General features: G+C 48.4%; 1 protein-coding gene across 7 annotated transcripts in view; it reads right to left on the reverse strand.

Moving 5' to 3' along the window:
* Window positions 1–11888, reverse strand: part of CD47 (CD47 molecule) — a 43159-nt gene extending 31271 nt beyond the window's left edge. For 2 of the 7 annotated variants that reach the window (XM_075908195.1, XM_075908187.1), the window contains exons 1-5: window positions 11620–11888; window positions 6792–7142; window positions 4024–4056; window positions 3727–3759; window positions 209–241 (exon numbers count right to left, since the gene is read on the reverse strand). In XM_075908195.1, coding sequence (XP_075764310.1) covers window positions 209–241; window positions 3727–3759; window positions 4024–4056; window positions 6792–7142; window positions 11620–11665 — 496 coding nt within the window. In that variant the 5' untranslated portion in view covers window positions 11666–11888. The remainder of the gene's footprint in view (window positions 1–208; window positions 242–3726; window positions 3760–4023; window positions 4057–6791; window positions 7143–11619) is intronic. The other 5 variants (XM_075908225.1, XM_075908209.1, XM_075908201.1 and 2 more) reach the window with 4 other exon arrangements.
* Window positions 11889–15741: the final 3853 nt, after the last annotated feature.

The following is a 15741-nucleotide window of genomic DNA, read 5'->3' on the forward strand; positions in this document are numbered from 1 at the left end:
TTTTCCCCACAAAAGCACACCAGGAGCTGCCTACTAAAAAGCCCACTATCAGACACAGAACTCTAAAGTCCATAATAAAAAATCATAGCGAAACTTTTTAAAATGTAACTGGGGAAAAGTGAGATATTCACAAACATATCTTTAAAAGTAAGTAACAAGCAAAAAAGCTAAAAAAAATATGTAATAAAGTTCATGAAAAAAAACTTACTGTTATTTTGGGGGTCTAAGCTGCTTGTGTTTTCTGTAATTAGAAATCTCACACTTAATTTTGGATTTACAAAGCCACATTTAACTGCCTTCCCGTTTTGCCCCACAAAAGCACACCAGGAGCTGCCTCCTAAAAAGCCCACTATCAGACACAGATCTCTTAAGTCCATAATAAAAAATCATAGCCAAACTTTTTAAAATATAACTGGGGAAAACTGAGATATTCACAAACATATATCTTTAAAAGTAAGTACAGTAAAACTCCGGTGGTCCGGCATCCAGTGGTCCGGTACGCCTGATGGTCCAGCACCAACTGCAACCCGGAAGTGCTCCGGCAGCTGCTTCAAGTTGTGAGTAATTGATTAACTGGCTGGATCCACAGCCGACACGCAGTTAATGTAACTTTCCTCTCTACTGCTGGGGGGGGGGGGGGGGGGCAGGGAAAGGTAGGAGTCAGTGGGGTGGGGGTGTGCGCATATATACACTGCTGATATTTATACAGTCTGTTAATTATTCACTTAAACACTAAAAAATGCAAATTTTAACAAACCACTGAAACTTAAATCTGTAACTTTATTGTGCCATGCTGCACAATTACTCATCATCCGATGAAACCAGTGCTGCTTCATCCCTGTTATCATCCCCCTCTTCAATATACTCCTCTGCTTCTATGGGAGTGTCAACAACAGTAGGCTCTGGTGGAGGTGGTGGTGGTGGTGGTGGTGAAGGTGAAGAAAAAGGCTGAACTGTCTTCTGTGCCCTTGCAAACATATCCCGGAGATCAGCTTGCCTAGAGGTCTGTGACTTCTTAGCATAAAAGTTATTCAGAATAATATGAAGGTTCATCACTTCAGCTGCATTATATTGGCTGCAAGACTCTGCAAATTCTACAAATTTGGAAATAAATTCAGTTGCCTCTCCCCAGGTATATTTTGCTCTCTCCATCACTTCCTCTTCTTCTTGTTGTTGTTGAGGTTTTTGTGGCTTCAAAACACTTTCAATGATCGTAGCATCACTCAAAATTTCTACAACTGGTTCATCTTTGTCCATGGCAAGCCATTGTTCAATGTCATTTTCTGAGAGCTTTGCAACAGCATTCTTCTCAGAGACATTTTCAATTATTTCTTGTGTATTACTAATGTGCTTAGGCCTTACATTAAATCCACAAAATTCCTCTTCATCAGAAGAATCATCACAAAACATAATGCTAGGCCAAAGTTTCCTCCAACATTTTCGTACAGTAACCTTCTTTAGGTCTTTCCAAGCCAATGCAGCCGCATACACAGCATCCTTAAGGTTGAAATCAGATTGAAATTCAGAAACACTGCAGTCTGAGTTTACCAACTTTTGGACAGAAGTCCCCCTGTAGAAACACTTAAAGTTCTGTATCAAACCTTGATCCATCGGTTGGAGCAAAGACGTCACGTTTGGTGGCAAATATGTAAGTGGAAATATCTTCGCTACAAGCTCTGAAGCGGGCGGATGTGCTCGACAGTTATCGAGCAAAATAACAGCTTTACTATCCTCCGGTAGACCCTCCTTTCTAAAATTCTCCTTAACTGCGAGCACAAAAGGATTAAAAAAAACAGTCCTTAAAGATTTCTGACATCATCCAAGCATTCCCCTGTGCCTCATAAATCACTGGCAAACTCATAAGAGTTTTAAATACCCTTGGTTTTTTGTACTTCCCTATGACAAGAAGCTTAAGTTTATGCGTGCCAGATGCATTTGCACATACCAGAACTGTAATGCGGTCTTTGTTCATTTTGAAGCCATGAGCAGCCTTTTCACCACCGCCAACTAGAGTAGAGTTTGGCAAACAATGCCATAAGAGCCCAGTTTCATCAGCATTGTACATTTGACAAGGTGACAACCTGTGTTCCTCCACCAACTGCTCAAAAATAGCACTATACTCCTCAGCAGCAACATGATTGGCAGACTTTTGCTCACCACTGATATCTAATTTACGGATCCCATGCCGATCCTTAAAATTACACAACCAACCTTCTGAAAACACACATGATTCGCTAATATTCATTTGACTGTGAAACTGTTTTGCTTTTTCTATGAGCACTGGCCCAGTAATGGGCTTACCTTCAGAACGCTTTGCACTAAACCACTTAAACAAAGCTACAACCAACTGTGCCATCTTAGCCATTTTCAGAGTTTGCCGTAGCCCAGTATGTTTAGTAGGTGCTGCACTTTCAGCAACAAATACTTGCAATTTATCCTTCTGTTTCTTTGTCATAGATTGTCGAAGATCCAACTTTAAATTTACTCATGATAACGTTCCGATTTATGCCTCTTTCTAGCATCTTTATAATTTCTAATTTCTGGTTCAGTGTCAGGGTTATATGCTTCCTTTTTAAAGTTTTCTTACCACTACTACTAGCACCTTCATTCACTTTTGACTCCATCACTATGTACACTCTGATGGGCAAAAATATTCAAAAGTCAAAACAGCACTCTCCAGTAGGTCACAATGCTAATGGCAGACTGACTCAATGCCTTCCGGTTCACTGGGTTCAACTGCTGCCTCTGGTTTTTTGCGCAAGCTCACTCACTTGATCTTTTGATCCTGGACTATTGGTCTACTGGTAAAAGCAGCAGGGACAGGGAGGGGAGATGATCTCTTGTGAGTTTCAGCAGCAGCCTGTCACCTGCGGATCTACCTGTTCCCACCTCCCCCCCCCCCCCCGCCACAGTAGAGAAGAAAGTTACATTAACTGCATGTCGGCTGTGGATCCAGCCGGAGTGACTGTAACTGACCAGAACGTCCTGAATGCGTCTGCTTTGGCACACCCTCGCCCACTCCCCCTCTCCCACCGACCCCTCCCTTCCTCTGCCCCCCCCCTCCCGGCAGTAGAGAGGAAAGTTACATTAACTGCGTGTCGGCTGTGGATCCAGCCGGAGTGACTGTAACTGACCAGAACATCCTGAATGCGGCTGCTTTGGCACACCCTCGCCCTCTCCCACCGACCCCTACCTTCCCCTGCCCCCCGGCAGTAGAGAGGAAAATTACATTAACTGCGTGTCAGCTGTGCATCCAGCCGGAGTGACTGTAACTGACCAGAACGTCCTGAATGCAGCTGCTTTGGCACACCCTCGCCCCCTCCTCCTCCCTCTCCCCCTCTCCCACCGACCCCTACCTTCCCCTGTCCCCCCTCCTCCCGGCAGTAGAGAGGAAAATTACATTAACTGCGTGTCGGCTGTGGATCCAGCCGGAGTGACTGTAACTGACCAGAACGTTGTGAATACGGCTGCCTGCCTGTCACCGCCTCTCCTCTTCCACCGCTCCCAGGCTCTGCCTCCCTGCAGCAGGAGGGAGGGTTCGGCACACCCACGCCCCCGCTTTCCCTCCGACAAGACCCGCCCCTGCCAGAGTACCTCCTGATAGTCCGGCATTTCTGATAATCCGGCACCACCTGGGTCCCAAGGGTGCCGGATTATAGGAAGTCTACTGTAATAAGCAAAAAAGCTAAAAAAAATATGTAATAAAGTTAATGAAAAGAAACTTACTGTTATTTTGGGGGTCTAAGCTGCTTGTGTTTTCTGTAATTAGAAATCTCACACTTAATTTTGGATTTACGAAGCCACATTTAACTGCCTTCCCATTTTGCCCCACAAAAGCATACCAGGAGCTGCCTACTAAAAAGCCCACTATCAGACACAGAACTCTAAAGTCCATAATAAAAAATCATAGCCAAACTTTTTAAAATGTAACTGGGGAAAACTGAGATATTCACAAACGTATCTTTAAAAGTAAGTAAAAAGCAAAAAAGCTAAAAAAAATTAAGTTCATGAAAAGAAACTTACTGTTATTTTGGGGGTCTGACTTGCATGTGTTTTCTGTAATTAGAAATCTCACACTTAATTTTGGATTTACATTTCCTCACATACATTATCTAATCCAGTTATCTCTTTGCCACCACAATATTCTCCATTAACCAGGATTTTCCAATGAAATTTTTTTTTCTCCATAGGGATGCTGACCTGTTGTCAACTATACGATAACCATTAAGACCTCGCTTATCGGTTCATCTTGTTGACTACACGCATCTACCCCGTTCCCCATCTGCTGCCTCTATATCAGACATAGCCGGGGGGAGGAGCAGGAGCCAGTGGGAACTAGCTTCAAATATGTTTCCCCCTAGTACCGGCTCCGTGGTCTGCCTTTGCTCCTTCCCCCCAACCTGCTCTGAAGCAGCCTGTACTCACGATGGGCTCAAGCTCCCTGCAGACAGAGGCTGCTCCATCTGTGTATCATAATTTAGTACTTTTACCCATACTGCATGAGACAGCATTACACTATTCTACGAAGAAGATATGGTAGCACTTCCTTTGTGATCTTAGGGAAGTTACTTCACATCCCCGTGGAACAGTTTCCATCACTGTAAAATGGGGATAAGTACTCATATACAGGCAGTCCCCGGGTTACGTACAAGATAGGGACTGTAGGTTTGTTCTTAAGTTGAATTTGTATGTAAGTCGGAACTGGTACATATTGTAGGGGAAACTCTAGCCAAACATTTCTCCAGAGCTCAGTTTTATTCTCCCACACCTCACTTCCCTCAGTCCTTTAATCTCAAGCTGAGGTGTTTGTTGAGAAAAGCCGCTCCGCATCTCCCTGGTCTGCTTGGGGGGGGGCGCGCTAGCTTCGCGTCTCCCTGGTCTGCTGGGGGGAAGCAGCTAGTGCGAGGTTGCCTCACCCCCGTTTGTAAGTAGGGATCCGATGTAAGTCGGATCCATGTAACCCGGGGACTGCCTGTATTTAAAGTGCTAAGATATCATTGTTGAGAACTGAGTTACACTACTGAATAAGGATGTTAAGGAATGAGTATTTTGCTAATCGTGTAGGGATGCAATTTGTATCGACTACATGATTAGTCAATAAGGAGAGGTGCTCTGCAAAGCTGTAGTGGGGGTAGCTCCCTGAACAGATGCAAACCGAGACTGAGCAATCCCAGCTCGCACAGGCTCCGAGACCACTGAGCTTCTGCATGAATTGAGAAATGGTTTTAATGCCAATTATTATTAAACCAGAACATTTTACAGTAACTGAATGCTACACGTCAGGGCTCACCAAGCAATGGCGAGCCCCGCTTACCAGCCACGCGGTTCTGCGCAGATCATTCTGCACACGTGAAGATCATTCTGCACCAGCTCTTCCGGGGAGTAAGAAAAGCTCTGCTACACGTGATGTGCAGAAAATGCTTTAAACAGCATTTTCCTTTAAAATGGTTGACAATAAGTGGGGTGCATTAATAGCTCATGCTATGGTCACAACACCTCAAAACCACCACAACTCTGGACCAAACACACTCATTCATACATTGGCTAAACTGCAGATGAAATTAATAAGTCTTGAATGAATTAAGGAGTTCTGAATGAGCAAGAAATGTTGAAGCTCCATAACCAGAAATTTTAAGAACAAATTAGAAATATAAGATTTTCATATTTGAGATCTCTGCAATGAATGGTACAAGTGTAGCGTATAAAGCTCAACATTGTACAGCTCTGAAGACAGAAGGGCCTGACCATAGTTGGGATGTAATATGTTAAGTTTAACAGGTTAACTAATTAAATGGGAGAGGCTGGAGCAGCCCCTCCTGCCATGGACAGGGGCTTCTCTAGGCCCTATGTGGAGGCCCAGAGGGGCCGGAGCATCCCACTGCAGAGTGCTCCTGAATACCAGTTAACCATTATCATCCCTAGATCATTGTTTTCAGTAGTGTTATGAAGAGGATACTGATCAATTATTCTCCATGTCCACATGTCATTTTTTGCAATTTCATGAACATTATATGTTTATGCAAAATCTCACTTACAAAGAATCTGAAATGTTCACAGAAGCCTGTTCTATTTGATTAACCATGGTCTATACTTTTTTTTATTTCAACAAAAGAAGTTATGTATCATATAAAAAAGTACCTTAAATTTATATTTAAAATAAAAATTTTTATATGAGCAAATAATTTTACACATGAAATTATTGTATTATATTAAAACACGACCTGAGAAATTATAAAATATACCTAAAACAATGTATAATAATAAATAATTTTGTCTTTCTGATAGAAGTAAATTTTCTTTGCTGGCCCTGAGAGCTATCAGTTTCCGTTTGTAAGGCCCTCCGTAGGCTTCAAGTTTAACATGCCTGGTCTAGACATATTTGATTCTACCTCAGTTCATTCACTCAAGGGGGATGTGTGGACTACATGCACTCTTGAGTTCTCTTCCAGCACTGTGTTTCTAAATCTAGAAAATGGATCACAATATACTTAAACTAAAATGAACATGGCACAAATACCTTCCACTATAAAAATTAAAGAAGGTGGGAAAACTTCACCATCCCTAAAAGTTAATGGACACAGTGGCAGCCTGCAGACCTATCTGTTGTCACAGAAATATTCCCCTGGACTCTGACACACCAATGCTCTCAAAAACTACTTGAGTAAAGACTGGGCTTTATAGTCTTAAGTATTTTAATAGCTCATTTTCATATTTGATATTTTGTGTCCTTTCCCTCAAAGCCTCATTTGTTTTCTTTCATAGCAGGCTTACAAAAATCACAGACAATTTACCTTGACGGTATGTAAGTTCAATTATAGTTTCTCCTTCCCTATTCGATTCTGTCACTTCACAAGTGTAGTTTCCCGCAGGTGCCTCAGTCCTTGATAATTTCAAAGAGGCTATGCCCTGAGGTAAACGGTCCTCAAATGCTAACATAGCAGATGGAAAATCCTTGGTTCTGTGGCTGTATCTTTTAACTCCCTCATAAGCGAAAACGAGTTCTTGTCCCAGTTTCCATTTAATAAACATCCTCTCCGTCTTTTTTAGTTCTAGATTATTCACGATGCAAGGTAGCATGACCGTTGTATTACAAATGCTTGATTCAACAGACTTGGTTGCATTGAACATCAACTGGGAAGAACCTGGAAGAAAAAGAAAAAAGTTTGATTAGACAGTATTCCAGAATTTATGCAACACCTGCGCAAGAAGAAAGCTACTGAAATATTGAAAAGTTTAATGGATGGCCACCAAGCACAGACTAATGTTCTTCATAAGGGATGACAACAAAGAAAATGAGATAAGGCGGCAAGACAAAAAACGCTGAGGGGAAAAAAGTGAAGAAAAGGAAGGAAGGATAGATGAATTTTAAAAAAATATCCAAGAAGAGAGGAAGAGGCAAGATGAGATTACAGAAACAGAATTCAAGCAGAAGCCGCTCGAGTGGAGACTGCTTCAGTCCCCATTCTGTTTCCCCACTGTGCCTCTGCCTCCATCTCCCGGATACGGTGCTGGAGGGAACCGGCTTTTAAGCCAGCTCCCCTCCCTTACTGCCTCTCTCTGATAGAGGCAGCAAGGGGGGTGGGGTGGGGAGCAACTAGTCACATCACTAGTTGATTATTCAATAAGCTAATGCTTATCGGATAGTCGACTAGTCACTTACAGCCCTAGCGTGGGATAAGAGACTGTGCATTGGGCAAGCTGAACGCGTGGGGTCTCCAGGTACAGGGGCAATGGAACTCTCCAGGGGAGGCCAGGTGAAGGTGGGTGGGGATCAGTGGGCATCTGGGAGTGGAAACACAGGGCACAGCAAGCTGAGGTTGAGCTGCTCAGCAGACTGGTCCAGGTACTGCAGGTTGGGGCTCAGCAGGTAAAGGTCCAGGCGCAGAGGAGGTAGGGCTCATCAGAGTGGAAGTTTAACGGGCCAGCTGCTGTCAAGGGAATGCCACATGCTAGGCTGATGCTTCTCCTAGCCCCATCCCATTATCTACCACCCCATTCCCTCCCTCTTCCTCTCCCCACTGATCTCCTTCCCCCCATTCCCATTTGCCCAACCCAATCCCACTCCATTCATTCCCCACTGTCTCTTCTGCCAACCCCACTTGCCTTCCCCCCTTGCCCTCCTCCATGACTCACTATTGTACATAAAATAGGCTGGTTCCTAGTACACAGAACTGGAACATGATCAACACTAGAACTGAGGAGGTGGCCTCCAAGCAGTACCCTCTTCCAGGAGGGCAGATTTGCGCTTGTAGAAATGTGGGGGTAGGAAGCAGTGGAAGGTGACCTCATGTATTTCCACACACCTCATCTCCCCTCTAAACTATGCCCAGCCCCTCCCCACATAGTTTTTCTTTGCTTCCCTATCACTTTCTGCAGGGAAGCAAAGAATTTTGCTGTTTGTGCACGCGCCGTGTCGCAGAATTCCCACAGGAATAAGAGTTAAGCTCTTCTTTTGTAGAATTTTTCTTCGCAGCTGAAAGGGGACAGAGGAGGGAAATAAACACCACTATTGTTTCTGCCATGGTCCCTAAAGAAGCATGGAAGGAAAGAAGGATGGTTTATACAAAAATGATTTTTTGTACCTTCCATATTCTGAAGGTGGAGTCAACACCCGGGGGGGTCAGAACTTACTTTGCAAATTATATCTTAATTTGTATAGAGGGGCTGCACACCCAAAAAGATTTAGATGAAGGGTGTTAATTTGTGGTTGCCTAGCTAATCGTATAGCTCGTGATGGCTCCAGAAGCCACCTGCGCTACAGCTCTGCATTTTAAATGTAATAAGGGCCACCTCGCCTAAGCCACTTGAGTTCATCCAGCAATACCCGTCCACGGCAGCAGCAACCCTTGTTTGCGGGGGAAAAGAGGGAGCCAGCTCCCTGCTGGGACCCTGTGGACAAGAGCTGCTTTGCATAGCCTCCTCTATCTCAACCTGCTGCCTCTGATAGATGCAGCGAGGGGAGAGGGACAGGCAACTCCTTGGAGATACTGCTGGGGGGGAAATGGCACCGCAGGGAGCACAGGTCGAGCTAGGACTCAAGCAGTCTCCGCTCGTCCCATGTTCCAACTGAGGCGCTTCAGCCATTTCAAAGGCTGAAACACCGCAGTGAGAACTGGTGTGAGCAGGGACTGCTTGAGTCCCCATTCGTGTCATTTTCCTGCTGTACCTCTGCCTTCCCTATCCCCCCCAGAGACAGTGCAGGAGGCAACTGCTTTAAAGCATCAGCTCCTGTTCCCCCTCCACCCCCCATTGATAGAGGCAGCGGGGATGGGGGAAAAGAACTGACTAGTCGAGTCACTACTCGACTAGCTGATAAACTTATGCTTAGATTATCTAAAATAATGGTCCCCAAACATTTTCCCTAATGCCCCTGTATCCCTGTCCATTCCCCCTAATGCCCCTGTATCCCTGTCCATTCCCCTTCCCACCCCTGCAGATGTTGTTGGCTACCAGGGCTGGAAGAAAGGCGGCAGCTGGGCAATAGCTGGGTCCAAGACCACAACGGGGAGTAGAACCATGGTCAGGGCACAGGGCCAAGGCTGGGGCTGCAGCCAGGCAAGCCAGTCCAGTTCAAATGCCCTGGGCTGAGGCTGCAGCTGGGGAGGGTCTGGACCAGGGAGTTGAGGGCAGGCACACCAAGAGAAGAGGCACAGGCTTTGATGCTCCCCCGCCCCCAGACTGTAATTGACCTGGGGGCAGTAGAGCAGCAGGGCCTCCGTGGGCTGGAGCCACCCACTTGGCAGGCTGAATCCGGCCCGCATAGGCCTTTTTGCCCACCCCGATGTACAGGCTTTTAAATGGCATAAAACACTCCTTTTTAACCCTAGACGTTCTCAAGGGTATTGGCTACTATGTCTGAAGTGGAAGTCAAATCATGTGCCAGGAGAAGCAAGATAATCAAAACAGTGATTTTACAGCCAAGTCAGGGAACTGCAACTACTCATACACATGATTAAGTTTTATGAACAAATGGTCCCAAGATTGGGACTTCTATATGGTGCCTAGCACATTGAGATTCTTGATATTATGGTTATGCTTTCATGCACAGACTTAAAATATATATTTGATTTTTTTTCTGCTTTTTACCATCTTAATTTAAATGAAAAAGTACAGAAATCGTTTCCTTTCTTTGTAATTTTTTTTTTTACACTTTCCTGCCTTTTTGTAGTTTACATTGAACACACTACCATATTGTTATTTTATTTGCTTCCCCCCATCTCTGCTGCTGATTGATCATACCTGAGATATCAAGATATCAGTGACTGACCAGTTAGTAAGGATGTGGAATATCATCTAACTGAATAGTCGATGCATTTTGCATTGACTATTTGATTAGCAGATAGGGTGCCTCTACCTTTGCCCCTAGGGCTGTGCTACACTTCAAAGGTGAAAGCAACACCTCGAGCAGCCTGGGGATGAGGACGTTTCAAACTGGCAGCAGCATGGGGAGCCAAAAATTTGGCCCCAGGCTTCAAGCAGCACTGCTGCTTTGACTCCCCCCCTGCTGCGTCTTTCAGATAGAAGCAGCAAGGAGGAGAGAGCGACTAGTTGATTATCTGATAATCATTTACTTACTGGATAGTTGACTAGTCCTTGGCATCGCTACCAGTTAGTTCATAATTTTGATGTTCTACTGTATTAACTTGTATTAACTATTCCTCTAAATCAGTGGTCCCCAACCTTTTGGGGCTGCTGGGCGCCCGCAGGCGGGGCCACGCATGTGCCACGTGCCCAGAAGCGCAAGAATGGCTCTGGTCGCTAGATGGGCGCACATAACTGCCATGGCAGGCACTGCATTGGGGCCCCCTGCTCTAAATTATGTATTAACATAAAACACTTGAGAGTTCTCCCTGTGCCCTAATTTAGCAAGGTAATCCTGTACAAAACAGTCATATTGAAGCTAAAGGGACTACCATACATTTAGGCGTGTTGCTGAATAGAGCCAGCTTATCATATAGCTGATTCCTGGTTTCAGCTCTGAGCTTTCTTCTCGCAATCCGAGGAAGCCATACATGCCCAGAGAATGTATTTTTAAATCCACACGCAATTACAAGAATTGTGTAGCTGTGGCCTGTGCGCCTAGACACTTCAGATTGTGCAGCACAGGTCTCTCGTGCACTCTAAGGTAACCCAGGACCGTCAACCCCCCGATGACAAATGAGCGGGGCACCCGCCACCCCTCCTGCCTGGGGCCGTCGAACAAGGAACACAGAGTCAGTTCCCTTTCCCGCAGGAGCTGCCCGTAGAGGCAGCGAGCTCACTCGGAGCAGCCCCCCGCAGAGGCGCAGACAAACGGGTCTCAAGTTGCTCCTAAGGCAAGCAGCGGGCTGGGAAGGAGCAGCCCCCCCACCCACCCCCACGCGTCCTACAGGTCCCCACCCTACAGGCGACACCCCCACACTCCGCAAGCCGCAGCAACGCCCCCCCCCTCCCCTGCGGGCGAAACACGGAGGCGGGGGCGACCCGGGCTCTCCCAGGGACCTTTGCCGCGCCGGGCTCGCAGCGCACACGGCCCGCACCTGCCTCCTCGGGCTGGGAGGCAGCGCCAGGCCGCCCCGCGGGCAGGGCAGGGCCCGGGAGCCGTTGCTCGGGCGGGGGGGGCGGCGCGCAGGGACTCACCCGTGCCCAGGGCCCCCAGCAGCATCCAGGCCCCCAGCGCCCACATGGCCCCGGCCGCAGAGGAGGCCGCTCGTTGCGAGAAGCGTCCCGCGCCGCCAACCGCCCAGCCCGGAGCCGCCCGAACCGACGCGCTTCCGCAGTGGGTGGGGCCAGCGGGTTTCACTTTCGGTTACCGCGCGAGCTGCGGAAGAATCCCCCCCGGGCGAGCGCGCGCGGACCTGGGGCCAACCACCGCTCCAAGCGCGCGGGCCGCCCCTCCCCCGCCCAGGCCCCGCCTCCTGCCGCACCCCTTCCCGCAAGCCCCGCCCCCTGTGCCAGTCTTCCCTTCCCTTCCCTGACCCCTCCCTGAGCCGGGCGCTGCAGGGCGGGGAGGGGGGCTCACCAGGGAGCCTGGGCAGGGCGGCAGCAGGGATCCCCCCCCCCCTTTACAGCCTCCCACACTCACTGAGGAGGTGGGAGCCCGAGTGACTCAACAGGCTGCTCCGCTCTGCACTGCTGCCCTCCCTAGGGACACACTTATAAAAACAACCAATGCTCTGGGAGCGCTTCCTAGACGAACAAACCATGTAGATGGGCTCCTGAGCCTTCGTGGGCACAGCCCACTTCTTCAGCTGACCACAGTGTTGGACATCTAGGACCAAAATACACAGGGGAGGCGGGAGGGGAGGTGGAAGAAGGGAAAAAACGAGAGGGGAGGTAACAAGAAGAGGCAGTGGGTAAAAAAATATCCAGGGGAAAAGAGCTGGAATATAATAAGAAAAGCAAATCGTTTCTAAGTACTTAAAGGCTGGATAGTCAAAAGAGGCAGACTATTTGTTGTTGTTTTTTCAAGTTTATCCTGTAGAGCCGTGGTCCCCAACACGGTGCCCGGGGGCGCTAGGGCGCCCGCGGGGGCATTTCAATGCGCCCGCCAGGTGCTTGGGGCTGGCCTGGCCCCGGGCACATGGCGCACGGGCGCTTGCGGGGGGAGCGCGCTTGGCGGGGGGAGCGCCGGCCCCGGGCACTCGGCGGGAGGGGGGGGAGCGCCGGCCCCGGGCACGTGGCACTCAGCGGGAGGGGGGGAGCGCTGGCCCCGGGCGCGCGGCCCTTGGAGGGGGCCCTGCCCCCGGGCACGCAGCTATGGGGGGGCCCTGCTCCCGGGCGTGCGGCTGGGGGGGGGGCCCGGGGGGCCCGCCCCCGGGCGCGCAAGTGTCCCCACCCCCTGGCGCCCGGCGGGCAAACGGCCATGCCCCCTGGCGCCCGACAACCTCAAAAGGTTGGGGACCACTGCTGTAGAGACTAACTCAGCTACCCTCTGAAGCACCTAGAGATGTTAGATCCTGTGTAACTGAATAATCGTGTAAACCACACCAAAATATTGTCCACTATATGATAGTACCCAGGGGCAGGGCTAACAGCCAGTGCCTTCCCAGCCCCATTCCTGGGGAGCCCCCTGCCACCTCGCTCTGAAAGAGGCAGCAGCGCTGAGGGTGGGAGGGTGAGGGGGAAGCTGTTCTGCAAAGCTGGCATGCACAGAGAGCTGGTTTAAAAGCTGGCCCCCATGTGTATTGACTTCCACCTGCCTCCCACCATGCTGGTGCCTCTGATACAGAGGCGGAACGAGGGCCAGCAGCTCCATGGGAGCCAATATGTGTGGGCAGCTGGCTTGAAAGCCAGCTTCCCACATGTACTAGCTCCTTCCTGCCCTCCTCACCCTCTGCACTGCTGCCTCTGTATCAGAGGCGGGAAGGGGGGAGTACATGTAGTCAATGGGAAGGGACACTGGTTCCTGGTTCCCCCCTCTTGCTGCCTCTGATACAGAGGTGGGGGGGGAGGGAGGGAGTGCCTGTAGTTGATAGAATTAACTGATTATCCCAGGTTTATCAGTTAATCGTGTAGTCGACTACACGTTGACATCCCTACTCCCAACCCACTGCACTGCACTTCTCTGCAGTGCTAGGAAGTGGAGCACCCTGGTGCCTAATGAAGTGGAGCTTCCTGCTGCCTAATGAAACAGATTGCAGTGGGCTAGGAGAGAATGGAGCAGGCTGCCATGTTGCTCTGGCTCCCACAATTGCAGTAGGGGTTTGGATCCCTGCTGCCGCCCCATGCCTGGTCCCTCAATAATCCCTCTAACCACCCTTCGACCTAACTATAGGAGAGGTGAGGTGGTACCACAGGGGCCCCCAAAGCACGAGGCTGGGAGCAGCTGTTCCAAAGCATCTCATGGGTGGGACAGCTCTGCTATCAACAAGTACATCTGTACTGCCAACTGCAGGAGTTCAAAATTCATGAATCAGTCTCTGCTCCCTCTTTCTCTCCTTCTCCCAAAACAAGGAAGTCTTCTTGAAATCACAGATTGGCATCTGGTGTTTGAGGTTTTTGGCTGAACTTGGGACACATTTTCTAGCTTTTCTCCACAAGCCATGAGAGCTAAACTCTTTCTTAAAAAAATAGGGAAAAAAAAGAAGTCTGGGATTATCATCTAATACCAGACCATCAAACAAGCATAGTCTACTAAGTCAGTCAGAATGATCATAGTTGATGGCAGCACATCAGGCATCATGTAGTGTAGTTCCAAGATTTAACATAATTTTAATAACACCTCTGGAGTTTTCCAGGAAAAGAAAAGCCCCAAGGAGGCATGTGATCAAATCAGAAGAGTTGCATCACTAAATTATCTAGTCAGTTTCACAAAATGACTTAATAGTTTCATAGCCTACACCTTGCCCAAAGTCACCAGCCAATTTTGAGGTTTTAGAATAATGTTTTCCTGTTTTTTAAATTTTTTCCTACCTACACCCTTTCTCTGTTAGGGTGCCTCTACACAGCAGGACTTAATTTGAAATAAGCTACACAAATTGAGCCATGTCAATTGCATAGCTTATTTCAAAACAGCGCTTATTTTGAAATAGAGCACTCTTCCTCTGACTTATTGGACAAACTGGTTAGTCACTTCTCCAGAGAATTAATGCTCACAAATCAAACATCAGAGCTAAATTCATCCAAGTAGTAGGTTTGCTAACCCTCCCAGTTTCTCTAAGAGTCTCCTGGAATTGGGCTTGATCTCCCAAAATCTCCTGAAAACAAACTACGTCTACAGTGCGGAACTATTTTGGGATACTTCTGGTATTCTGAATGAGCTATTCCCAGGGCTCGCCGAACTACAGCGAGCCCCGCTCTCCAGCCGTGCTGTCCGGTGATCTGCGCATGTACAGATCGTTCTGCACATGCGCAGATCGCCCGAACTTGGCTCTTCTGTATTATTTGTCGAGCCCTGGCTATTCCACATCTTAAGAGCAAGACTGTTATATCGAAATATAACCGGCTCACTAGTCCAATATCCCTGTAAACCTCATTGCATGAGGATTAAGGGACATTTTGGAATAGTGCTTTATTTAGAAATTTGGAGCTGTATACACAGCACCAAATTACAAAAGAAGCTATTTTGAAATAAGATACGCAACTTTCTTAGCTCAAGTTATGTATCTTGTTTTGAGCTACAGGTGCAGTGTAGACACACCCTAAAAGTCTGGTGGAGAAGCAGGGCTAAGGCAGGCTCCTTGGAAGCAGCTGCCACATCCCTCCCTGCAGCCTCTAAGTGTATGGGGGAAGGAGAGGGCAGTTCCTCACAGCACCTCTGCCATAAGAGGCAACTCTGCAGCACCCATTGGCCAGGAACAGAGAACTGCAGCCAATAGAAGCTGAAGTGGCAGTGTCTGCAGGTGGGAGCAGTGCACAGAGCCACCTGCCCCACTCTGCCTAGAGGCTGCATGGATGGATGGTCCAGCCACTTCCAGGAGCGGCGTGGGAACAGGGCAGGCAAGGAGCCTGCTTTAGCCCCACTGTGCTACTGACCAGGACTCGGAGATGCCTGAGGTAAGTGCTGCCTGGCTGGACTCTACACCCTGATCTCATCCCACACCTCAACCTCCTGCCCCAGTTCTAAACCCCTTTCCAGAGCCCACACCCTTTCTGTATCCCAATGCCTCTGCATCAGCCCGGAGCCCCCATCTACACTCAAACTTCTTACCAAAGCCAACACCTCACACCCTCTCCTGCCTAACCCTAACCTCATACCCCAGGTTCAGCCCAGAGCTCCCTCCTACACTCTAAACCTCTTGGCCTCACTCCAGAGCCTAC

The sequence above is a fragment of the Pelodiscus sinensis genome, chromosome 1 (genome assembly GCF_049634645.1).
Source record: "Pelodiscus sinensis isolate JC-2024 chromosome 1, ASM4963464v1, whole genome shotgun sequence".
Taxonomy (NCBI): Eukaryota; Metazoa; Chordata; order Testudines; family Trionychidae; genus Pelodiscus; species Pelodiscus sinensis.